This window comes from Pelecanus crispus, chromosome 10 (assembly GCF_030463565.1).
Source record: "Pelecanus crispus isolate bPelCri1 chromosome 10, bPelCri1.pri, whole genome shotgun sequence".
Classification (NCBI taxonomy): Eukaryota; Metazoa; Chordata; class Aves; order Pelecaniformes; family Pelecanidae; genus Pelecanus; species Pelecanus crispus.
The window spans coordinates 34267811-34294007 of NC_134652.1; the positions used below are offsets into that span (position 1 = coordinate 34267811).

At 40.1% G+C, this 26197-nt stretch overlaps 1 protein-coding gene across 2 annotated transcripts in view; it reads right to left on the reverse strand.

Annotated features, from left to right (window-relative positions):
• ANK3 (ankyrin 3) overlaps positions 1–26197 on the reverse strand; it is a 204911-nt gene that overhangs the window by 134844 nt on the left and 43870 nt on the right. For both annotated transcript variants that reach the window (XM_075717238.1, XM_075717237.1), the window contains exons 2-5: positions 9909–10010; positions 9338–9436; positions 8868–8966; positions 3802–3900 (exon numbers count right to left, since the gene is read on the reverse strand). In XM_075717238.1, the coding sequence (XP_075573353.1) occupies positions 3802–3900; positions 8868–8966; positions 9338–9436; positions 9909–10010 (399 nt within the window). The remainder of the gene's footprint in view (positions 1–3801; positions 3901–8867; positions 8967–9337; positions 9437–9908; positions 10011–26197) is intronic.

Genomic DNA, 26197 nt, shown 5'->3' on the forward strand with positions numbered 1-26197 from the left:
TCCAAGCTTTCCAGGGGGCGGAAAGGGGAAGGGAAGAGATCTCAGCATTAGTAACAGTACTGGCTCAAATTCAAATGTAAAGTGTAACATGGTGCAAATTAAAAGTACTCTGCAATGACACTGAAATTGGAGTAAAGCGTTGGTGAACTAGGTCCCAAATGCTCAAAACACCTTTCTGGCACTCCAGGCTTAAACATAAAATTATGCGACACAAGGAAACAAAAATGACTGACACGAGGAAAAAAGCGTGAAAACACTCACAAATTAACAGTTATGTAAATAAGCATGTGTATAATAATGTGTATAATTGTATAAAAAGGTATAAAAAGCTGAAATATTAAAATTACCATTGTTAATGGCATCTCCATAGCAAATTATCATCCATTGCCCCCACAGCTACAGGTTATAACCTATGTTTTTTAAGAAGAAAAAAACCCCAACACTTCAGCTCTATCCTCTGATATATTTTATATGTGGATTTAAAAATCTAATAATATTTGAATAGGAATACCACATTCTCCCAATATACCAATTACTTTACTACAACTTTCATTTATGAAAATTTATATAAATGTGATGGACAATCCTCTTACAAACAGAAATTATTTCCTTTCAGACTAGTAAATAACCAAAGTAGTGCAGAATAAGAAACCTGAAAAACAAAAGATTTTTCTTTAACAGCTTTTAGAGTGAATTCCTCAAACACATGAAAAGTACAGTCTGAGATGTTTTTATAGTTTTATTTTTATGGAATCTTAGAAAACTAAAGAGTGAAAGAGTTGTCATTTAGATTCTGCTCCTTCCCAAACACTTCAATGGCGTTCCAATTGAGGAACACATTCAGCTTCGCCCAAGATAATACCCATAAATCACAAATGCAAGTTGCTCTACTTGGGATATTTTCTTATTACATTTGACTCTCGATCAATATATCCAAAACTTACATTACCAAGCGTCATTACAGTTTAGTAGGTAAACACCTTCCTTCACTTTTCGACTACTTCTGTCACGGCAAAACTGTGTAAGTGTGAAATAAAAGTGCAGCAGTGACACAGAAGAATGTAGACCCTCACACTATGTCAAAAGTGCAGAGTTCAAGCGTTAACTTTTTAACTTTTGGAACTAAAAGTAACATTTTCAATAAGGAATTTCTCGCTCTGGCTTACCAAACAAAGAGCACCTCAATTTAGGAAGAGAAACAGGAGGAGTTCTGAAAAAGAGCATTTCTTTCAAAATTCCGGGGCGGGGGGGAATCACTGAAATTTCTTAGGTCATAACCAGCTGCGCTTTTTTTTTTTCAATGACTTTTTTTTAACTCATTTAACCACAGCCTTCTCCTTTGCCTCCAGCTCACCACACTCCAGCAGCAGGGCAGAGCAATGGGCTGTGGTCCCATGCTGCGAGTGGCTCCTAGGGTGGGAAAACCACGCAGCCTCAGACTGTGGGCAGAGAGCAGCACAGGGTGTGAAAAAAATGCTGTGTAGCTCTGAAGGCCAAAAAACTCCACGAGCATCCCCACAAGAGGGCTCTGGCAATATAGCTACGCTGTACCTGCAGAAATGGAGGTTCCTGCCTGGAGAAACCTTGAGTGCGACAGCTCACGCCTTAGTGACACGGAGGCGTTCGCTTCCCGGTCTATTTATCCAGCCAAAGGCAGTGGCACAGTCAGTCGCTTCACAAAGAAAAATGGTTTAGCCATCTACAATGTCTTTTTTCATTGGGCTTTCTCTTCTACTAAAAATGCTGGTAACAACAGTACAAAAAAAAAATCATAGGAACACATTTTCTCCTTTCCTTCGGGAAAAGGGAGTGGACAAGTGGGAGGGAGCACTTCATTTCAACCCCAGAACAGCTGCCACCCCCTATACCCCCAGTTTCCTAACTCTGGTAAGAGCTGCCCGTCATTTCAGTGTGTGCAGAGATCACTGTACCACAGCCAAGCAAACTGTGACCAAGAATATTAGCACCAACAAGAACGCACTTCCACCACATGCTCTCTGAAGATGCCTACCCACAAAAAGCAACTGCAAGCAAGTATCGTGATGTCAGTACTATAATTAGCAACTGCACTTTAAAACATAAGGCAAAGCTCACTCCAGAAAAAAACAAAACAAAAACCCCAAAAGCTGAAAACGATTTAAAGTAAATAGCTGCTTCTATTTTTTCTTTAATTTAGATTAAAACACCTTTGTTGAAGAGTTTTATTTTTAATGAATATTTAGCTAAGTGGCAGTCATTTAATAACAAAGGCTTTTGCACTTACAAAGATAAAGATAAATCAGATTTATTATTATCAAACTTGGATCAAGAGAAAATAAACAAGCACCCATAAGCAACTGTCACAAACAAGTAAGGCAATAACAGCAACTTTGGTTTTGTAGTCGGGTATCTTCAGAAGAATTCTCCATGGATAAAATTAGATTGCACCTTATCATCAACCTGAGTTGGAGAAAAGCTCAACTTCAACTGACATACAATGCTCAAGGGAAAAAGAATACCAAAGAAAAAGAATCAAGTACCCATGCACAATTTTTAAAATGTCTATTTTCAGAAAATCATACAGTGGCAAGAATGTTTTCAGAAGTCTGAATCTGTTGTACATCTCTGGCAGTCCTGTGACTTCTTTGTTTCCAAGTTTTTACAAAGAAATAGAAATCAGTGTTCTGAAAACTACAAATTTTCAATTAATTTTCCAGATTTAAAATATTTCATTTTGGAATTTCTTGCCTTTCATACCTTTGAGCATTTCGAGAAAGCAGTTTCTGATGCACACCTCTAGTTATACCTAATCTTTAATGATTTTGAAAACATAATTTTGATCCATTAGTGATTCATTTTTTACAGTGCTGACTTCAGAAGAGAAGGAAAAGATTCCATACATACATCATTATACAGTGATACTATAAGGTATAGTGATGCAATAAACTGATTTTGCATTTCATATTTTGCAAAAAGTAGGACTTTTTCAAATAAGCATTATTTCATTCATGGAATCAGTTCAGATAGAGCAATTAGAATTTTAAAAAAATATTAGAGACAGCACATACTGAAATACCTTTTTTTGGTGGGGGGTAGCAAAATCTTGGAATTAAGACAACTGAAAATTCATCAGATTAAAAACCTATCTCAGTGCAGTACATTCAAGACTATTAATATGTCTGCTACTGTTTTTCCTTGCCTTGTTTAAGTTACAATTACTTTTTAAAGCAGGAAATAAAAAGTGTTCTTCTAGAAAGATCACAGTCCACCTTCAAGGATGGACCTTGCATCTTTCTGCCTGTTTGAAATTATCACTGCAAGACCAGATGGGATGACTGGGTGCTATGGAGAGGGTATCAACATGGCAATAAATGCAGTTCAGAAAATACTCCAAGCACTAAGTAACTCTGGGCTTTCCCTGATATCCCAGGGCTGGTTCCAAAGCGTAGGTAAACAGTTGTTCTTGCTTTATGGTTGCCCTCCACATGACTCACTATTTTTAATGAAAGCACAGAGAACTTTTATATTTATGCATACAGCTTCCCTGTTTGAGCACTTAACCTGAAAGATTACCAGTTATGACTAAGAACACATCTATTTTTAGAACTATTTCTAAAGTATCTTTTTTATTTTAGAAATGGCAAGAGATGGTTTAAATTGCTGAAAAGCCAATAACTCAGTATTCATTAGCACACTTCACAAAGAGAACTTTTTATTGGTCTTTAATTTTGTATTTAAAAGACTAGTTTGATATAAACTGGCAAGAATCACTGCTGAAGCACATTTTGCTTTGTTCATAAAGTGTGAAATTCAAACTTTTACCTCTGTGGCAAGGCTTTGACTGGCACCATTGTCAAGAAGAAACTTAACAACCTCCAGGTGGTTTTCTTGGGCTGCCATATACAGTGGAGTAAAACCATTCTGAAACAGGAAAACAAGAGTGTAAACACTCCACAAACATTTCATACATACCACTGATCTGCCAAACTCGGGTAGATTAGGATGAAACCAAATAAGCTGCGTGCTCACGTGCCAGTTAATGGCGTGATCTCCCCTGATTTAAATGAAGGTAGGAGAAAGGTAATATTTTTTAAAAGGACACAGTGGAATCTTTCAGCTGACCAGATACAATTCCCACAGCTAAGTGAGAATACTTCCTTTCACATCTGTTGTGAAGTCAAACTAAAAACCGATCTGGACAGACCATTTGGTAGAGATGAGTTATGATTCCTGATAAAGGCAGTCACAGCAATGGAAATGCAAAATGGGACAGGCAAATACAATACAAGTTTATAGCAAAAGCAAGGGCAATGGCTCTTCAGAATACTTTCCAATTTTTTCTCTTCTCTCCATTAGCTTTGTCTTCTCTTTCACTTGTGCCGGCTACTTATGCCTTTTGTCTCCTCAAAGAGCTGCCTTCTGACCATAGCCAGCTTGTGGGCACTGAGCAACTTCATATTTCAGGCACCAGGAGATCTTAGGATCATTGGTTCTCAGTAGTTTGAGACAGAGGTTTATCAGCGTTTCTGACCACATTAGAGCATTTCTCAAATTATGCTTAAGTGAGCGATTTCAATCAGTGCAATACAAGTATCAGAGGCTGCAGAGTTTAACTCATTCTTTGGCTAGCGCTTTCATCTTACAGTCAATGCTTTTGTCTTTGCCTTAACCGTACACAGGTCACAGCATTTCAGGATTTGAATTTTGGGGTACTAACATTAAGACAATGTATTTTTCCCTATTGTTCTATGCATTTCTGAAATTCACAGCTTTGGCGTCACTCACAAAACCAAAACAGCAAAATGAAGTCATGAAACGTGTCCTGGGTTCAAGAGGCCTCTTCTCTAAAGGAATTTATAGAAGTTGCTGATTTGCACCTGAAATTGCTTGGCTTTCATATAGCACTGCACATCCCTCAGTTCTGGAATGAGCTAGCGGGAAATACATTTTATAGTAACAACTTAAAACATCCATATACTATTGACTGAGCAGTTTGATACTGCTGAAGCAACCAAAGCAGCATCAGCAATAAGAACAACAATCTCTTTCTCCTCTGATCTACCATGATACATGGTTTTACCCTTCGTACTCCAGCGTACCCTTTGTCAGACATATCACTGCTAGATTTTGCCTGATCCCTTTCCTTATGGTACGGGCATGGGTAATGATGCCATTTGGCCAGGAGGTCACTGAGGTTTCAGTGGGTTCTGCTAGGGCCTTGTCTGTCTTCTCCTTATCTTCCAGATCTCATGCCATTGGGATTTCTGTGAACCTCAGACTTCTCTTAAATAAACTTCACACAGCCGCAATGGGGGCAGCAACTTCCCTCTTCATCTTCTTCCCTGCTAAGATCCCCCCAGACCTCTCACTCTACCACATACCACTTCTGGTGATTACTCCAGACCATGGGGAGGACAAGGAGGGAAGGAAATACAAAATAAAACAGGAGGTAAGGGCTCGTTAAAAATGACAGGTAAAACAGAAGAGAGATTTCATCTGGCTTAAATAACAGAAAAGTTAAGGCAGTGCTTCCATATGACTGGGTTTGCCTGAGAGTATCAGCACTCTCACATCCGCAGTGTAGCCAGGGAAGACATTTCGGCAGGGTGGAAGGTGCAGGGGGAGCAGCTCAGCAATTTGGCTAGAACAGTTACAAAGGACACTGACCTAGATTTTGCAGAAAACCAATGGGGCCAAAGAGAGGTGAGCTGAGAAGAGTTTGGTCATATATTTGCATCAGAGGAAAAACATTAATGTTCTGGGCTCTGGGGAGATGAGCGAAAGCGTAGCCTAAGACCTATAGCAGTGAATTTCAGCCAAGTTATAGTAGCCACGGTGAAAACAGCTGAGAGACATCTGACTGTCACAGCAACGGAGCAGAGTTGCATGGCACACGGCCAGCACTGAGCACGCAGGAGAGTGCGGGTGACCTGACGCCAAGCATGCAGGCTTCACTGGCAGCAGAGACAAACAGGAGGTCAGAAGAAAGGACAGTTGGAGGGGAAATGGCGTGATCCGGATGTTTGATCCAAGAGGAACTTTACCATCAACAAGACACTGAGCAGCTGTGAAGCCACATGTTTACAAAGCTTGCACAGGCTGCAAGGTCTGTTGCTGTTCTGGTATTTTGATAATTTGGTCTCTATTCAGGAAAGCATCAATACAAGCATAAAGCAGGTGCTGAAGTCCTACCAGAGCCAAAGCCTGAAGGTAGCAGTGTGTTAATGCACTCTCCACACTCTCCAGAACCAAGGCCTAATGGTTTAGTTACCGTACAGTTAGAATTCTGCTTAATGAAAAAAAAAGAAGCCAGAAAGCGCTTGCTAAGGTACCTAATATGTCACATTACAGGTTATTATAGTGAACAGCAGAGTCTGGCATTTTTCCCTATCATTTCATGGCATACTTAATACCTATTTACTAACTCAGCTGGAAACAAAGATTATCTTTTTTAGTTTCAAACATCTGCATTTAGAAAGGGAGCGGGAAATACTTCCTAATTATTAGTTTCAGAAAATAATTAACAGGCAAAAATTCTCAGAACCAAGTATTATTAGTATTTGGAGGCAGAGCAGAACCTTTTCTCCTATGTTAAATTATTGCAGGGTATTCAACATCTTTCCCTCCATACTTTGCTTTTTCTTCTCTCTTTAAAAAGGGGCTGAAATTGCCAGAGACCACAAGCCTAAGGAAAGCGTTTTGTCTTCAATAGTAATAAATAGCCCTTAGGAGAGGTAAAAAATTCTGACTCAGTAAAAAAAATTCACTTTTTTTTTAAGTAAAGAAAGATTTGGTTAAAGAAGGTCTTACATCCCTAACTTTGGCACTGCCAGCAGGGTAGAGCTGTTACCTTCAAAGGAAGGGGAAATAAAGCCAAACCCACAGAAAACAGGGTCAGCATAAAAAAGAAAAACAAAACAAAAAGATATTTGGGTGGCCTCTCTGTGGGTATGCCAAATTCAGCAGAACTTTATTCTAAGCTTTAAGAAGGCTCAAGTGATGCTCAGTACCACAAACAACGCTGGTCCAAGGCCAGTTTGGTAACAGGGAGCTTCAGGAACCTCCCAAAAAGACTAACCCTAACTGGGCTATCCCAGTGTCGGGTATTGCTGTGGATGGCCAATATACATGCGTCTCAAGCAAAGACATCAAAGGCATCCATAATGGGGGTCTGGGGGGGGATCTTTAATTCTCACATGTTAGCAAAATACGGGTAACGTGGCAAAACCTTAGGGTGTATGGACAATGCAGTTATATAAGATGTTTACAATCTCAGATTATTTTTAGTTTCAGGGCTGAATACACAAGTTCTCAAACACAAGCAGAAAAGATCGTTTCAAAGCCATATTAATTTCTTTAACAGGAAAACCCCTGGAAATATTTCTGCTTTGTTTTTCTTCTTAACAGTCGTGGAAGATTTCACTTAAAACTACTTTTTGTTGTTGTTGTTCTCTTTAAATGCAAATTATATGGTGCCTAGAACCAAATATTGCTGTATCCAGCTAGTATAAAAGAGCAAGAAAGGAGAACTGAGTAGCCTGTTTTCTTTGCCCAGGTGAAGGAAACATGAAATACAGATCACAAATAACTAACATTCTTGAAATAGATTCTATGAAACATTTTCCTCAAATTATTTGAGACACCATTAAAAACCCCCATGTTTCTTTAAAACGTACATTTTCTAATTTCCCTTTTTAACAAACATTTTCTATCATGCCCACATCTTCATAATTCAGCAGAATGGCAATACTAGGCCAGATGAGAAAACCATCTCTTAACCTGATCCCCGTTCCTTGACACTGCCTGCCAGCCAGCCCCTGAGCAGGGAGAACAGGAATGGGGCAGGCATTCAGGGACACCTCCTATGGCACAGCTTTCAACAATCTGTGGTTTATGCATTCTTTGAGCCAGAGTTTTTTTCTGTTTCCTTTTGCTGCTTTGCTTTTAACACCAGCACCGTTTTCCCTTATTTCAAATTTTCTATAATTGACCTAAATATTCATTCAAAGGACTTGACCAAACGTAAAAGCTATGCATATGCTTGTAGTACCTCCTTCTACAAGGAAAGGGGATGAGCTCAATTAAGCCTGAGACATTGAATTATGTGAAACAGGATCCCTTTCATTTGAACAAGTTCTCTCCCACTCTCCTGTTCTATCCATATCTCTTCTGACTCTAACAACTAGCTCATTGGGCACTGGAGGGCAGATCTAAGGCTGAAGGGAGAATGCTTTGCTGCGCTGCCTGTTACACAACCACTCCCAGTATTCTGCAAACTTTCTTCATTTCCAGGGGTGTGCATCTGTGTTGCTTCTGGACGACTTAAAACAGAGATGTTATTACCGTGCTTTCTCTGTTGGTGAATGAGGTAGGCAACTCAGAGTTAATCCCAAATGATGGCTGACATCCCACATGGGAAAAGACCTGAACACAACCTGGGATTTCACTGTGCTGTCATGCCTATGGGGGAAGACAAGACTTGATGTGTCCATGATGCCTCTTGGTACACTCTGACCACCTCACAAGGGGTAGAGCTGGCAGCATTTAAAGTTTTAACTGTATGTTGAATTACAAGGTGGGAATGAACTCAGCACTACACTCACTAAAATGCCTGCTTCAGTAATAAAATGGCAGCTGTGTGTTTAAACTTTATCCTTGCACCTGTTGTCAGTTGCCTACATGTGTGGAACAGCCAAAAAAGAATGGGGGTTTTGTGTTAGCTGGATTACATTCATCTTACTGACTCTATCAAACCCTATTTTGAAGAGCCAGCATTAATACAATGAGATGTCCCAAATATACTTACTAATATTATAGTTTATAAGGGGAGAAAGATTTTAATGTCAGCAAAGTTTTTGATAGTACCAAATGGAGAAATATTACTTTACCTGAGACTGTGCGTTGACATTGGCCCGATTTGTAACCAACACTTTGACTACTTCTGCTTGTCCAGCAAGGGATGCTATGTGCAACGCTGTGTTTCCTTTCTGAAATGACAGTGAAGAGTACAAAACTTGAGCTTGAATACACGACAGTACTATCAAGAACATGTTCCACTTTAAAATATAGTATTTCTTGCAATAAAATACTCTTACTGAATACTTCTAATGGGTAAGTTATTCTAGAAGACATGCACAGAAACCAAGACAGGAACCTACAATTTGTTCGGAAAATCTCATCCCTAGGAACCTCTGATATTTACTATAATCTAAAAGGTTTCATTTAAACAATTATTGAGACCACTCCACCAGTGGAAAACGGGCAATTACTGCTGCAGTAATGTCTGTAGCAGTTGGCCGACATCTTGTGCCCATACCATCGGTGTGAACAGGAGAACACTTAGATAGGCCTCACTAACCTTTGTCGCTGCATCCACACTGGCACCTCGCTGTATCAGTTCAGAGACAACTTCTACGTGCCCTTCTTTGGAAGCAAGATGGAGAGCATTCAACCCATTCTGATTAAAAAAAAAAGAAGGAAAAAAAGAAAAGCAATGGAAAAGATTGGCAAAGGTTTTCCAGCATGGCAAACAACATATCATGAGACAAACTATTATATCCCAGTGAGAGGACTGCTTCCAAAAACTATTCTTATGTAAATTTTAAAAGAACTAGATTCTAAGGAAAGAGTATGAATTAAGTCAGGATATACTAGCTCTGGGGTCTCAAGTTCTCTGTGCTGTCCCATGATCTGATGTAAAACAAATGGAATGAAAGATAACATTAAATAGCACAATATTCTCCTAGTGGAAGTGAAATGATATCTTGGTAAAGGGTAAAAATAAAGGTTTTAATTGGATAAAACATGTAAACATGGCTCATCAAAAAACACGTAAGTTATCACTGACATGATGTGCAAATATAAAGACAGATTCAAGAAACAGTGAGAGAGATATTTATCTAGCAAATTTGATCAAAATATTCTTCAACCTGATTTGAAATGTTGATGTCCACTCCACTTTTTAGGTAGTCGAGAGCCTTTTCTAAGTTGCCAGCTCGAGCAGCTCTCAGGTAACTTGCATTTGTGTCAGACTACAAGAAAAAAGGAAAAATCCCATTAGAAATTACAGCACAGTATAAAAATATATTCCCTTGGCAAAGAAGTTACTAATGATACAACATATCGTACATACTTTTAACTAGACATGAAAGGATCCCAAACTGCCGTATCAAATATGGGTCAAATCCTGCCCTCCTTGCTTATGCAAACTCCCTCTGGTGTAAATAGGCTGTCCGCCTGACTAGGCAACACAAGATTGGACTTCATATAGAAACGTGAATTATGCAGCACTGTCTAACATGCAAGGCTAGCAGCCAGGGCCACATCTGGTACCCAGCATGGAAGACAGACATGGTGAGGCTCAGGATAGGACTCCATGGAAACCATGCTGCTCTTTCCGGAAGCGCCACACCACCTTTAACGTCCAAGCTGAACAGACCGGACCAGTACTGCGAGATCTCACATTACAGATTTAAAAAACAAAATCCAACATACTCAACATTGAAGCACTTGACTACCTGAATGAAAAAACATGGTTCCACAAATTAAGGCATTTTTAAATCTAACATCCAATTATATTTTGTTTTATTTTTTCCATCCTCCCTCATTTTATGGCACATTTTATTTACAATATCTGTCCACATTCAGTGAACTAGTCAGAAATCCCTAGGTACAGTGCCATTATCTAAACTGATTTTTTTTTTTTTTCCTTCAGATCTTGCTTCAAAGATAGCTGAGCGAATTTGCTTTATGGTGACTTCAGCTTGAATGTAAGGATGGCAGAAAGGATCGTTAAGTCATGAAAGAGATCACTGAAAGTAATTCCCATCCCTGGAGGGTTTTAACAACAAGTTATGCAAATATCCACCAAGGACAGTTTAGATAATGCTGATCCTGCCTTGGAGCAAGTGGAATGAACTGTGTTAGCCTTCAAGAGGGACAAATTGTATAATCTTTGATTTTATCTGTGCCACAGCTTCCCCTGGCATCTTGGGCAGTCAACACATTTTTTTTGTGCCCTCTCCTCCATTAGTATAACAGGAATTGTCTTTTTTTTTTTTTTTTCTCCCTCAGTACCATTTCAGCACAGACTTGCATCACTAGAACTTTAAGTGCTTTATGATCCTTTAAGGTTCCAAAAGAGTGCAACAATTACCTTCAGAGAAAAAATTAAAGGCAGTAACTGCTGAGAGAAATATAAAACACCCTGGCACCAAAGCTCAGTTACTTATCCAGTACTCAAATAATTTTATTTTTTTTTCATTCCCCATTTTCTGCATTTGCTATAGACTTTTCTCCTCCCCTGTCTATGCAGCCACTGCAAACTGGATGTTCTGTGCAAACGTTGCTTCAAGCCCATCTGAATTTCACCTTCATGTGCAGGATGAAGCAATCTTGGGCATAATGAGAGCAAAATGGTAAGTGGGTATGAAGTCTGCTTTCTTCTTTGTACCAGTACAAGCTACAAGACTATTTTACTATTAGTTTCAACACAAGCAGCTCTCTCTTCCAAGGAGAGAACCATTACTTATGGACTCTTCATTTTCTCCTAAGTTTTGCACACAAGGCATTCCACTTTGTGACCGTAAATCACCAGCTTACAACCTTCCCTGCTCTTAATCATTATTTTCCGAGCACACCACGCTGATCATTACAAATCAACTTCTGCAACGCGCTTCCAAAAAAACAACCACCAAATCCCAATGTTTAATTAGGATCTATCAAAAACAAGGTGCTGCCACAATCTACATGGTCAGAACTGTAAAGATTATGGGAAAGAATAGCTGCCTTGAGCAGTGCAGTGAAACGCTTTCATTTGGAAGATCATCTGAACTGTGCAATGCAGATTATTGCAGGAGACAGGTCATTTTCTCAGTGCTTAGCAACAGCAGCTACTGGGGTAAAAAGCAGGTCAGCATTTTATCAGCATTACCAAAGGTATGAGGGAGGACTTAATAGACCGGGAGCCCTTTTTGTCACAGCGTAACGGCATGTCTGTTTGGCAGAGTCAGCAGGTGGACGATAATTAACATCAGCTGTTTACAGCTGCTTCTGGGTGGGGAAGGGACACACCAGAGAAGCTTGCCATGGAAAATCGGATCCCGCCGGTCACATTAATGCATGCCAGATGAGAAACACTGCTCATACTCAGAAACGCTTAAACCTTTCTATTTGCTCAAACAAAATGGAGGGGGGGAGGGAGGCAGGAGGAGTGATAAATAGCTGATACTGCCATTAATAGCTAACTGCTGTTTCACTGTAGAGGGAGAGCAATACCTATGTTTTTTAAGGACTTCTCTTGGAAGCACTTGCTCTCTAACGGGAGGAAGGACAAAGGTTAGGTCACACTTCCAGCCTGGGGACGTATAAAAAATGATTCAAATCAAGCCAGCTCAGGTGGTGCCAAGTGATGCACAAATCTATTCCTGAAACCCCTCAAGCAAACAGCATGCCTGCCTTTGCCAGGTGTCACTCAAAACTCACTTCTTTTGCTCAAACTCTCCAGAAACATCAGGGACAGCAGCAGCCAGGTTGCCTCCCGAGCGGCAGGGCTGGTGGGGTGCTGGGCACAGCACCCGGCTCTCCCGTCAGCCTGGACTCTTGCCGCTCAGACAGGGACAGGCTCCCAGCGCAAGGGCACCTGTCCTGGTTTCGGCTGGGATAGAGTTAATTTTCTTCCTAGTAGCAGGCACAGTGCTGTGTTTTGGATTTAGTAGGAGAAGAATGTTGATAACACACTGATGGTTTAGTTGTTGCTGAGTACTGCTCATGCTAGTCAAGGACTTTTCAGCTTCCCATGCTCTGCCAGGTGCACAAGAAGCTGGGAGGGGGCACAACCAGAATAGTTGATCCAAACTGCCCAAAGGGCTATTCCATACCATATGGCATCATGCTCAGTATAGAAACTGGGGGGGTTGGCTGGGGAGCAGCGATCGCTGCTTGGGAACTGGCCGGGTATCGGTCGGCGGGTGGTGAGCAATTGCATTGTGCATCACTTGCTTTGTATATCATTATTATTATTATCATTATTATACTGTTACTATTAGCATTACTATTTTACTTTATTTCAATTATTAAACTGTTCTTATCTCACCCCAGGAGTGTTTCTCACTCTTACTCCTCCGATTCTCTTCCCCATCCCATCGGGGCAGAGGGAGTGAGCGAGCGGCTGCGTGGTGCTGAGTTGCTGGCTGGGGCTAAACCACGACAGCACTGTACAGAAAAAGCAGCGCCGACACGCGCAGGCACCACAACGACGAGGAGGAAGCACCCAGAGAAGCTGCCATTTAAGAGCACACCGAGGATAACACAAACTCTCCCACACTTCAGCTGATCTGAGCTGGCACTTCCAGTTTCCACCTTACTGGTTTCCAGTTACCCGAATGTGATGTGAGCTCATGTGTGACTGCATGAGCTGCCTTAGTAGCCAGGGTGTAACACATCCCTTTGCAGTGAGAAAAGGGAAAACGTTTTTTTTCTGACCTTGGCTAAAGCTCCCAAGCCCTCAGACTGTGTTTACTCACCTCAGGTTGGTTAACTTGGCCTTTCTGGGCCACCACGCACAGAAATTTTGAGATTTGCACAGAGGGATAACAGACTGAGGTTGTACAATTGTGCAAAAAGTTCAATGGAGCTTCTGGAATTCTCTCCATCCATTATGATCTCTGCCATAAGCAGACACAAGCAATAATATTAGAGAGAAAGGAGACCCAACATCTTTGGAAACCAAAAGCAATTCCAGCCTCTGTAAAAGTAGCATTGCTAGCTTCCACTTCCCCTATAACTAAGGCATTACTTCAGACCTGCTCAGACAGAGAACAGTCTTTTTCTACCTTGCAAAATGCCTTGAATACCCTTGTTTTTAAGACATTCCACTTCCAAAATGCAGAAGGACCAATGAATGCTGTCCAACTTTTACAAAAGCTAAGCGTAGGGGTCAGTAAAAACTGATCAAAAACTTCAAAACATTTCTGAACCTAAAATTTTCTCCACTTTACATTTCTGTTTTAAACCTAAATTCAATTTTTTTTGGTAAATACCACACTAGAGAAGAAAAATGTCATTTCTAATTGGCACTGTTTTGTTTAAAACAAAGCTTCTTGGAGTCCCTGGTAGAGCCTGTAATTGCCTCTGCATTGCACAGACAGGAGCAGCATCACAGCCTAGACTCAAATCACCGAGGGATTTAAAAGATCAAACAAGCGTAACAATAATGTTAATAGTTATTTATCTGGATTGCCATCATGCCTGGGAGCCCATGTCACAGACTGATCAAGGACCTGTTATGTTAAATGCATTAAAAAACACAGTAAGGGAAAAAAGGATTTTAGGGTTTCAACCATCACTCAGGAGACGGGCGCCGGTAAGTGCTCCCTCTGTGGGTAACTATTCTTGATATACCCACTTCCACCTTCCATGCTAGCTGGAGAAAGGCGAACCCACACAGACAGCATGTCTACAGGACATTCCCTTAATGGACCTAATAAAAATTTTCTCCAATCCTAATTACTTAAACCTCAGTATTCCTGAGAGAGGCATTCTGTATACTAGCAATCTAGTCAGATCTTTTTTTTTTTTTTAATTAATCACAACATGAAATGAAGACGAAAATTGGCTTTTGATTCTCTACTGTCTTGACAAATATCGAAAGAACAACAAGCATGGGACACACATCAAAGCACCCTGAATCTTAGATGTTCTTGCAGTCAGCCACAAAGATTGCAGCCCTTCCTGTGCAAATGCACAGGATTCCTGATGTCAGGCTGTGTCCCCGAAGCCTTTCCCTGCTGTGCTCCCTGGGGATGCTACCTTTTCAAACGCCATATCCAGACTCAAATTAAAAATCAAGATTCTTACAAGTGTTTTCATTCTTGGAGAGACAGACCTCAGATCCTGTGCACAGCATTTAGTTCTGCAATGCCTGTTCAGACAATACTTCATAAACAGTGCATTTATGAGAGTACCAGTACTGATGCATGCATAATATCAAGCTTTTTCTTCACAGATGGCATGACTTCTCCTCCCTCCTCCTGTACTTTCGTGGAAGAAAAAGGGACTATTTCTAGTTTTAAGAAATGCATAAATGCAGATGATTGGCTAATGAGTGAAGTTTTTATGCAATGTGTATTTCTTTTAAATTTGTGTATTCCCCTTTAACACAGTATGCTATAAAAATTCAATTCTCTAATGTAAAGCAGGCTGATGAGCTTGCAGACTGCGGGCTGCCTGCAGCCCACAACAGGTTTTCCAGTCTGGAGTTCATTTCAACAGCCTTCATCCCAGAGACATCTCTGGAAGGGGCTGAGGCTGGATAAGCCATGCTGGTAGCAGCACTCCATTTCCCAACCTTCTTTACCCTAAGGTCCTCTAGCCCTGCCACATGATGGATGGCAGAACCTGTGACGTGCAGGGGTATCACCTGAGAACTGTTTCCCCATTTTGAGGAAAAGCTACGTGAGTTAAAAACGTTTCTGTTACAGGAAGGACTAATTCCTAAGTCACTTGGATATTGTCTTAAGACTCCATTTTAAAAGAGAAAATGCTGATGCTGACTCACGCTAGCAAATGCATATTCACTACCTTTTTCTCCAAGTGCTTCCAGTGAAGTAAGGGATTATTTACCATGAGTAAAGACAAAAATTATTAGGAAATTTGCACTGTCTGTCAGCGCAGGGTCTGGCCTGGCTGTTCCATGGGTCCCTCTCAGAAAACAGACAATATATATTATTTAGTGAACCCTCAAAAGTGCAAGGCCATTATTTTCAATGTGCATAGGCCCCCTCCCATACTGATGGTATTTTTATTACACTCATCTCTTTCCTTTGTGTTCTGCTTACAGTGAATTCTTTTTCAGATTAAAAATCCAGTCTTTTTTTCACATTGGGAGCAGGGTTTTGTTTTTCACTCCATCTTTAACAGTAGCTGTTGTGAAGGGAAACCCCCAGCAGGTTCCCATTGTGCCGGAGCAGGATGCATTCTGGCTTGAGTCCCAACAAAAAGATGCTAACCATGCCTAACATTTGCTGGGGGGGGAGGCAATGACCTCATTTTAAGGGATGAACTTAGGTTACTTCCATTTGGAAATGTGCTCAACAAAACCAGTCTTGCAGCAGCATGAGATGATCTGAAGAAAGAGATGATAACAATTTTGCTTATTTTGATAAGGGTGGGCTTAATGCAACTGATGGCTTTTTTGGGGGGGTTTTTTTGGGTTTTTTTTTGGTTTGGTTTTTTTTTTTTTCAGTAAGACTTAACTCTGATGGGCACTAAGCACTACACTGGAAATTGGAGGTCCTTGGCATTTCTTCAGTTTTGCTCCTATGTCAATTTAGAATTTTCCTCCAAGCAAATACGTTACACTCGCTTGGCAAGGGATGAGATTTTATTTCAAAAAAACTATACCAGCCAGTTAACAGCAATGTCTGGACCATGTGAAATAAACCAGCCATACTATTTTCTTGGGGAGACTTTTCATCCTTCCTCCAAGTGGCTGTATCCTTTGTATCTCCCTACTACCTCATAACTAAATCTGTTAAAAAAATTTCATTTGTATCTTCTTTATTAGAAAGGGGGCTGGTTGCACCGGATGAGAAGATGATCATCTTTGTGCAAACAACTACAGCTGTACTCATGCTTTACATACCATACTACCATACGTGTTTTCTTCTGATAAGAATATGACAGCCTGGGGCCAACTGCTCTCTGCAGTTCTGCTGTTCATTATCCTTCAGAGAGATGCTTTTGGGATCACAGCCCTAAACACAACCACAGGGCAACAGGAAAAGCTCCATTCCTACTGCCTGACAATTCAAAGGAAACATCTTTTGGCCAGGGAAGGCCAGCTATTTTGAATATGTTTGCAGAAGGAGAAAGATTTAATTATGGGTCAAAACCCAACCAAATCCCTCTAATTGTTTGCCCTATCATGCAACTTAATCATCAACTTTGATCATATTATTGTATTGTGCCTGATAAAGTAGCCAAAAATATTATACTATTTGGCATATCCCCATAACTGGCCCTATTCCAACTATGTGACTACAATATGTTTTCCACAAGTTAAAAAGTACACAGGTTTCAGGCTGCGTGAAATCCCTCTTCTTGGTCACAGCAGTGGAGACTAAAACACCTCATATTTCTGCAAAAATTGCATGTGAATCTATAATCACCTGTATTTGCAACAACTGAGGCTCTATCCCTGTACAGTAGTCAATCTTAACATGCTTGTAGAGAAAATAAAGTATTTCCTGAAAATCACATATTTAAGCAGTTCAAAACAGAGTGGAAAATGCACTTTAGATTCAGCTCTTTCTTTCTAGAAATCCTTGATCAAACCAGGAAAACATCCAAGCAAACAAATAAGCCTCTTTCCTTGCTAGACCACAAGACAAGGTAAGTCTCTGATGTGCAGGTTTAGTATATACCATTTTCAAGACCACTTGCACCCGTCTACCTGTTAGAGTCTGTCCTGGCAAAATGCTGAATCTGTGCTCACTGTTGCCACTGAAAATGAAACACCTGTACTGGAGTGGAAGATGGTTGAAAAGGACCCAGAGCCTGAGATTTAAGGCTGGTACATACAAGAACATTTCACAGCTTCCAGTACACGAGGCATTTATCACTGCCTTTAACAGCATCATGAGGTCTAGAGCAAGTTGTTTACTTACAATGACAAACATCTCCTGTGAACCTATGATGCAGCTTTCTTACAGTATAAGTTGCTTAGAGTTTATGCATGCAGTCTTCCTCTGCAGACGATAAATCTAGTCAGTTCTGTGACTTACAATGCAAGTAATCCAGCCCTGGGTGTCTTTAAATGCCTGAATGACTGCTTCCTAAGAAAGTTCAAGCACAAGATAGAAATGAAAAGTAGCTGTTATTCTGTTGGTTTTCTACAGAGAGTGAAGTCAGTTGCACAAAAGACACATACAGAGCTAGACGGGAAACCCTTGCCTAACATCCACATGTAACATGTTATACATGTAGAACATAACATCCAAGTTGAAAATTCCCTATAAGCTGTCATCTCCATATTATTTACTTGTCACCACAGATATTCAAGAAATACAAAATTATTTAACTGCATTTCTAACAAAATTAACATCTGACAACCCAACAGAAAACACCTGAACTGAGATCAGACCCGTCCCACGGGGACAATATTCAGACAAGAGGCAAGGGTCTACACAACTTTCAATACTCTTTGCCAGTTTGCACAGATGAGGTTTTGAGATTTTGAAACACAAGTCTGATGCGTCAGCTTCACGTAAAGAATTAATGAAAACAATTACTGTTATAAATGTGTTAAATTAGTAACACCGAAAGCAAGATCCTAATTTGCCAGGGCTACAAAATCAGTGTACATCTGCATGACACAATCTTTCTAAGTATGCATGAACAACAAATCAACAACAAATCACAAGAATTATTTTCTTTTAATGGGAAAATAAGATTCCTTTAATACTGACTTTTCGGCAATCAGACTGCCCTGTATGAAAAGACAAACCTGAATGACAAGGTAAATTTGGACACACTCCGTTCAAGATCCTAAAACCAGTAAAATCACTGGTTTCACCAGTGGGTCGCTGTACTCCATTAGAAGTGCACAATCGGGCAAAGAACCAGGCCCTTTAGGACCAACTCACATGTATAATCAAGGAAAAGGATCCAATACAGTTGAAGGCAAAAGACTTGAGCATCTAAAATTCAAGATTCATTCTCCAGCCTGACAGCCTCAACTTCTAGAACTTTATTTCAAACTCTGGGAAGAAACTCCTGAGCCTGTAATGACTCATCTCTCACTCTCTTAAGTTTTCCTATCACACACTTACAAGTGAAAAATAAATCACTGGCTTTCATAACTGCTACCACAGTCACAAAGAGGAAGAGAGGGGCTGGGTGTGCTTTGAGGGTTTCTTCTTATGTTTATAGCCACCTGAAGATAATAACTCTCTTATATGTCAAGCTAGATGAGATGCCATTGATCTCCTCCCTCCTATTTTTCTCTCAGAAACTGACTACCCAATGAGCATGGAGATAATTTCAGCACATCTCAGGCTCAAATTTAAAATCATTTCCATGCCAAAGTCACATTCTTCAGATCACTGCATGAATTATGTCAGTCGGTCCACCTCCTGTTCTCTGTGTGCATCTGATTTTAGAATCAGGATCCAGAAAGGAGAGGGAAAAAAATTCAGCAATCCTCTTCAAAACATTTGTAAAGCATATTTATTTGTCTATAATTTCAGATGGGGAAAAAAAAAAAAACCAACCCAGTATAAACCTAAATCAGATAATATTGCTGATTTTAGGGAGAGAGATTTTATTCACTCGAAATGAGCTCACTACAAAAATATTATGTAAATATGCTTCAATCAGATGTGGTAAAGTGGAAGTTACTGGTAATAAAGTGGAGCAAACTGCATGTCAGTGGAAGCATAATGCACATAAATATTCCCTAAAAATACTGTAGTAAACAAGCTATAGGATCTACAGACAAGCTACATCACCTCTTCTGTAGCTAGGCAACCTATTAAGAGCTTTCAGTACAGGGAAGTCAGAAGTTTCCTGCTCTTTTTCTGCCTTTCCACTTTATGCCTGCTTTTGAATGCATCTCTCATCCAAAACCAAAATAATTCTGCCTTAGAAGCTTGAACATCATTAAATTGAAAGATTGTTTGAGGTAAATCAGTCAAGCCATTTCTGAGGTGGCAAAAATATATGCAGGAACACACCAATTTACACTGCAAATATTGCAAATCCCACAAGTAATGAAAGTTTACACTTTTGTAGGCTTAAAAGGGATTTGAATGGCTACTTTTAAAGCTCTCTACTAGAGTTTTCATTTTTTTGACACACTGTTCAGGATTCTTGCAGGAATTACAAGCCTTTATCAGTTTTTAAGTGCCAATGTATAGGTTGGTTTCCTAGCAGGGTTTATGACCTCTGTCAGAAGCAAAGAACCTCTTCCAATTTAGACACCTGAATACCTTGTTGAAGAGAGTCTCTGGCTGGACAAGCCCGTGTAGCAGATGCAGAATCTGAAAGGTCGGTGGAAATTATCTAAAGAGCTTCCAGCTACTAAGAGGACTCCTGGGGTAAGATTTGCACCACAGCCATAAACCTGGTAAGAATCAGTTCTACAGGGCTGATTAGAGGCATCACATGAGCTTTGTCGTAACAGTTTACCTTAGGAGAGAGGCCTATTGGAGAATACCATCGGTGAATACTCTGGGCTGTGTTGGCTTGGTCATGTTCTTCTACAGGAGCCAAATCTCCCTGCTGACCATAACCTGCTCTATCCTGTTTTCCGTTTGATTCTGCTGTCGTGGATTTGACTCAGTAACTCCAGATCCATTCTGTAATTCACTGCATTACTATAAACCACAAATGCAAGGCAGAGCAAACCAGAGCAGGTGTTACGTGCACTGCTGTTTGTTACTGCCAGAAAAATTGAGGAAAACGTGTCTTCTTTCTCCTGGACATGATGCCGTATGACGCGGGCACCAGTGCTGCGTGACCCGCACAGAGCGGTGGGGCTGGACACAGGGGAGCCACCAGCCTCCACATTTCCCAACGCTCCCTTTCTCCTCCTCCTCTGCGATTAAACACTGACATTCACTGTTACGGATTTGTGAAATGGCATGGAAAGTTCTGCATCTGTTGAGGCTGTCTAGATGAAATGTATTCAATGGTGTACACAGCAAATGTAAATTAGTTTACAAAGTGTTTTGTTCCTCACTCCACATATTCCAGATTTGAGGATTTGCTCAGATTCCAATCGGAAAGTTGCTTTTCCCAGCCCAAGCACCAAAATCTGTGAGCAAAAACTGCAAACCAGAGCCCCACAATTGTTACGAGGAGTTTTAAACTAGACTCAGGTACTGACTTTAAATACACAATTCTGTTTTGAAATAGGAGTCTAAACCACCATGGGGGCAAGGCTAGGATCGGGATTTACAGGTACAAACAGGATGAAAACAGTAACAGTGAGAAGAGCCTCAGCTGTATGGGGTCTTTGAGATGAACAGAGAGGGAAAGAAAACACAACATAGCTCAGTTTTATTCTTAAAGTGAGAAGAAATTACCAAATATAAAGATAAATCACTGCAGATGAGATGGTGCCATTTTTGCACAATCACTGTGCAGTTACAGAACTGAACTAGTATTTTTCTGACTTTCAAAGCCATGGTGCGCTAGAGAGTTGGAATTCTGTAGAACCCTGATGATCTGAACATCACAGGAGGGATTTCTGATTTTTTTGGCAAAAATAAAAACAACAGAACTATTTGAACATTTTACTTTACCTTAACCAGACTTCATAGTTTATTTTTATCTGAAAATTACCACTGTTTCCTAGCATCAGAATAAAGTGTGTTTGGAAAACATATCATTGTTTAACTGAAGAAAATAATGATATTTCGCTAATGAATTAAGACTTTTCAAACTGGGCTAAAAGACTTTATCTTCACTGTTTTAATAAATGGAGATTTAGAATTAGTTTTTGGTTTAACCATTCAGGTGAAGATTAGTTTATTAAATGCTTATAGAAGTAAGTTACAGCCAGCAATACTGCCTACCAGCCCTACACAGTAATCTTCCCTAGCATTTGATGCTGGAATAAGCCATTACTATACAAAGTTAATTAAACTATCACTTCTGAATAGCAAACCTACAGGTTAAACATGCAGTGAAGTAGAGCTTGTTTCTCCCTTAGACCAAAAACATACATGGCAACCTACAGGAAACTTAGATATGTACAGAATGAGAATCAGAATTTACCATAAACAACATCAGCAAGAAAAAACTTACAAAACGAGTATATACTGTACCCCTTCTCCATCGCTCAACTTCATTTCAAATAACTACCATACCTTCACTAAACAATGTATATACTAACAGAAAGACCGGTTTCTGTGTAACTTCTGACAAAACCCTGCAAAGCAAGAGTGAATACCATTCCACTGCAACACAGAGGGGCAGAGCGTGCCGCAGACCAGCACGCTGCCAACGCCAAGGCTCGACGGCAGCAAGATTTTCAGTTTGCTCTACTCTCCAAACTGTTGCACACAGAAACTAACAGGACTGCAACAAGTTCTGTACTACTGGACTCATATAAAGCATCAAAGACATTTATCACCCTGAAGACTGATATTATTTTGCTAAAAAAACAGGAGAGAGTAAATAATATTCTCAGGATTGGAAAAAAAAAAAAAAAGCGTTTAATCAAGTACCATAAAACATCTGAATCTAACAAAACCTTCTCCTACAAGAAATCGCTTCACAAAGAAAATCCCCCGAATAAATGTTTTCATAGTTTTGAAATTACTGGTGGAAATGAGTTTACAAACAAGAATAGCATCACCAGAAAAAAAAAAAAATCCGAGTTTCAAAGATGGTTTTTAACAGGGAACAACTACCCAGTCCTGTGTTGACAGCAAGTGAACAACATACACATTTAAGAGAACTCACTGCAGTATTTTTTCAGAGCACAAAGCTATTGCTGACATGGAAATTGGCTAGTAAACTGCTGGGTGCTACCATCGGTAATATCCCTAACTAAAATAAAAATACTTGACACTTCCACAAAGCCTGGCACTCATCGATATTAATAACGTGATACCACACTTTTCCTAGGAACCCAGTATTTTAATTCTGCAGTAAAGCAACCTGAAGAACAAGTGTTTTAACTTTGTGGTTTTTAACTGATGTGAATAACTTGAGCTATGAAGAACCTCAGAGCCTAGTTCAGAGAGTACAGGGATGTTACTTCACAGCAGCTCCTCACTTGAGAAATTTTTAAATCACAGAGGGAGCACCTTTGAGGTCACTGGGACTATCCCTGAGAGTAAGAGTGATATGGGTGTCTCCTTACAGGTCACTACTAGCATAACAGCAGCAGGCTCCTTCTGAAATTTAATTGACCTATGGATTGGCAGAAGTGTGTTATTTGCTAAATACACCTTAAAAGCATAGATTTCTGTTAACTTTTTTCAAAATATGCAAGATTTGCTAAAACATTTCAGTAAACAAGATTGTTACGTATATCTAGGTTACTTAAGGCCCTGATCACAGAACAAAACATTATAAAATGTTTCTGCAATTTTAATCAGCATCTTCTACAGAGTGTCCTGAACAGTACGTAGCCATTGGTAAGGAGAGAGAGAACAAATAATTCCATATACCATTTGACTGCTGCCTCAGCCTATATCGTAATCCAACCGTCAGAACACAAAATACACCAAACAAGCCAAAACGTACCTCTTCCTACATCCAGCTTTGTCTCATACAATCAAAGACTTAAAACACGAATACAAGAAACTCGATATGCAGACTTCACTCTTATTTCAGAATCCACAAATGCTTACTTGTTCTGGAAAGCATTCCCCCTCTTCCACTGCCATTTTCTGTGGCCAGATATGAAACCTGATGACTCAATTAGTTAACACTTTGGACACTGCACCATTGCTAAAAATAGCGGCCTCAGGAAGTGGTTTTCTTTTTTTTTTTTTTTTTAAATGAAAAAAAGAACTAAGCACAGTTACTTGTTAGACTTCCCTTGGCTATTTAAATGGCAAAGGACAAGTGATTGTAAGACTATTAAGTTAGTAACAGAGCGTGTCCCAGGATTCCTGGCTCACTTACCATATTTGCTGCCTCCAATCATTCCCCGTGTATGTAATCATGATCTGTGGAATACCCAAAATAGCTGCAGCATCAGCTGATCAGAAAACCACCGCTGCTTGGAATCACTCATGAAACAAGCTTTTGTCATTCTGCTTATCAGCTCTTTCTAATGCAGACTACTTTGAACTATTTCTAAAGGCAACAATAACATCATTTTACACTCTGTGTGTTTTGAATACCACATATGCCTGCCTCCTACTCCATGGTAATTTTATATTTATTCAGATTTTCTGATGACTAATTATGATAGATTTATGTCGTTGGTTCTAGAGGCTATTTTCCTGAGCTAAAAGGCTGCTCTCTATATACTTCAAGTTTCTAAACTAGAGAGATTAAAAGCAGTACCAAGAGCAAAATCATTTTGCTTCAGAGGGAAGCCCAGAGAGAGGGTCATGACTTCAGCAAAGCAGATCTCTTCCTCTTCAATGGAAGCTATTGCCAGCAGCAGGATTTTTCTGCATACTTCCCTACAGTTACTTACATTAGGAGTGGCTTTAAAGAACGTCCACCTTCTGAGAAAGAGAATATTGAAATCTCTTCAATTCACCACAAGCACCTGCATTGCGTGCACTGCGCTTGCCTGTTACGCATCTCACCTCGCACACGTGAGCTGCGCGCAGATATTCACTGGTACAGAAGAACAACAAAGGGAAAGAGGAGGGGAAAAAAGATATAATCAAGGTCTAATATTTTTGTCGACAAGATATGCCTAATGTCTCATTTGTCTAAGAAAGGAAATAATCTATATGTAAAATATTATAAGGCTAATTTCAAATTTTCAAGAAATGTTTGTCTGTGTTTGCATCAACTGGAGCGCAGCCACCAGGTAGTAGCTCCGCGCTCTTAGGTTATAATGCAGAACTCGTTACTAATTATCTATGTAAAAACTTTCAGAAGGTGCAAAATTTGAAGTCCCAATATATCACTAAATAAATATTTATTAGGCCACGCACTCAGGTGATCTAGCTTGAAAAGACTTCATTAATGTCAGTGACAATGCACTCTATTAACAACTGCTCTCTTCTTCTGCACATCTTTGCTTATGGCATTATAGTATCTATGACTGAGACCCTCTTCTGCGGCTGACCAAATACAGAGAAGTTCACAGCTGTCCACAGGGGTGGATGAGCCTTCCACCTCAATTTAAATACAAGACGATGACCAAGTCAGTTTAAATGAATTTACCTCACTGTCATATCTGTGCAGAGCTCCCTGTAGCAGAGATTTCAATCACCTGCACTACAGTTACCTCGGCAATGTTGTTATTGCAAGCTGCCACAACAACACATAGTATCCCAAAATATTAAATTTCTAAAGCTGAATTTTCATTTAGCATTACTATTTGCTTTGCGGACTGAGAACTATCATTTCAAAACAATAAAAGGAAATATCCCAGTTCTAGAAACCCAAGAGCACAGGGTTACTATCCAGTGATGGAATTTTTGTTTCTAACTGAAGAGGAGTTGGCTCTGAATAAGTACCAGGTGCCCGAATAACCTTCTTCTGCCTTTGAAAAGGTGCTTGAGAACAAGGAGAAAGGAAATACGATGATTTCTCTAATGGGATTCAAGGGACTGACACGAAATTTAAAGCTTGCAGAATAGTTCTTTTAGACAGATAAAAGAATTAAATCAGGCAGCTTTATGGAAACTCACAAGAGTCCGTCCAGACGACCAAGCCCATCGTGGGGTGGTGTCCCCACGCCACCGGGTGCCACTGAACTGCAACCTCCTGTTGGGGGCAGTGACTGGTGACGCAGAACTGGCAATCCGACAGCTCTCCTAAAGCTGAATTACTGCTTGTTTGGAAAGGAGGAAGAAAGCATTTAGAGAAAAGGATTCAACACAGTCTCTGCGTGTATCTTGTACTGGAGGGCTGTGCCACTCATTCCCCAAGGCAGCCCAGGTCCCGTGGACGGTGCCAGCAATGTCTGGGTGACAGCCTGCTGCCTCCAGGAGCTCCTCTGAGACCACCCTACCCTGCCCTGCCCATCGCCTGCTCATTTATTCTGCCAGAGCTACTTTGCTTTTCCAGTCGCTGGCTCTTGGCTTTTCAAGTTCACATTAGTATGAGACCAGTAGATGATTGACCCAGACTGTTGCCTATTAACCTCCACAAAACTGTCCTGGTTTAGGTTGTGACATTCCCACAAGAGAAGTTGCCTGATTCTCTCTCCATTAATTTTAAAAGAGCAACGATTAGAATTACAAAAGAAAAGCACAAAGAAAAATTAAAATCTGCCAGCACCAAAAAGTCATCTCAGCACATTCACATCCATCAATTGAGCTCTGATTACTGAAAGCTCACACCATAAATCATAGTGACACTATATTTTTGTTAACCTTGTGGATCAGTTTTACAGCATTCAGGATGATTTCTCACATGCTTGCTATTAACAAAGGACAGTAAAGGAAAGGCTCAATGCTAATGGCAAAATCAATTTGTTATAGAATTTGGGTAAAATTTTCAGGATCCTTTTGTTACTTTGCATCCTGAATTACATGAACTGCAAATTCCTGTAGTCATTCTCAGC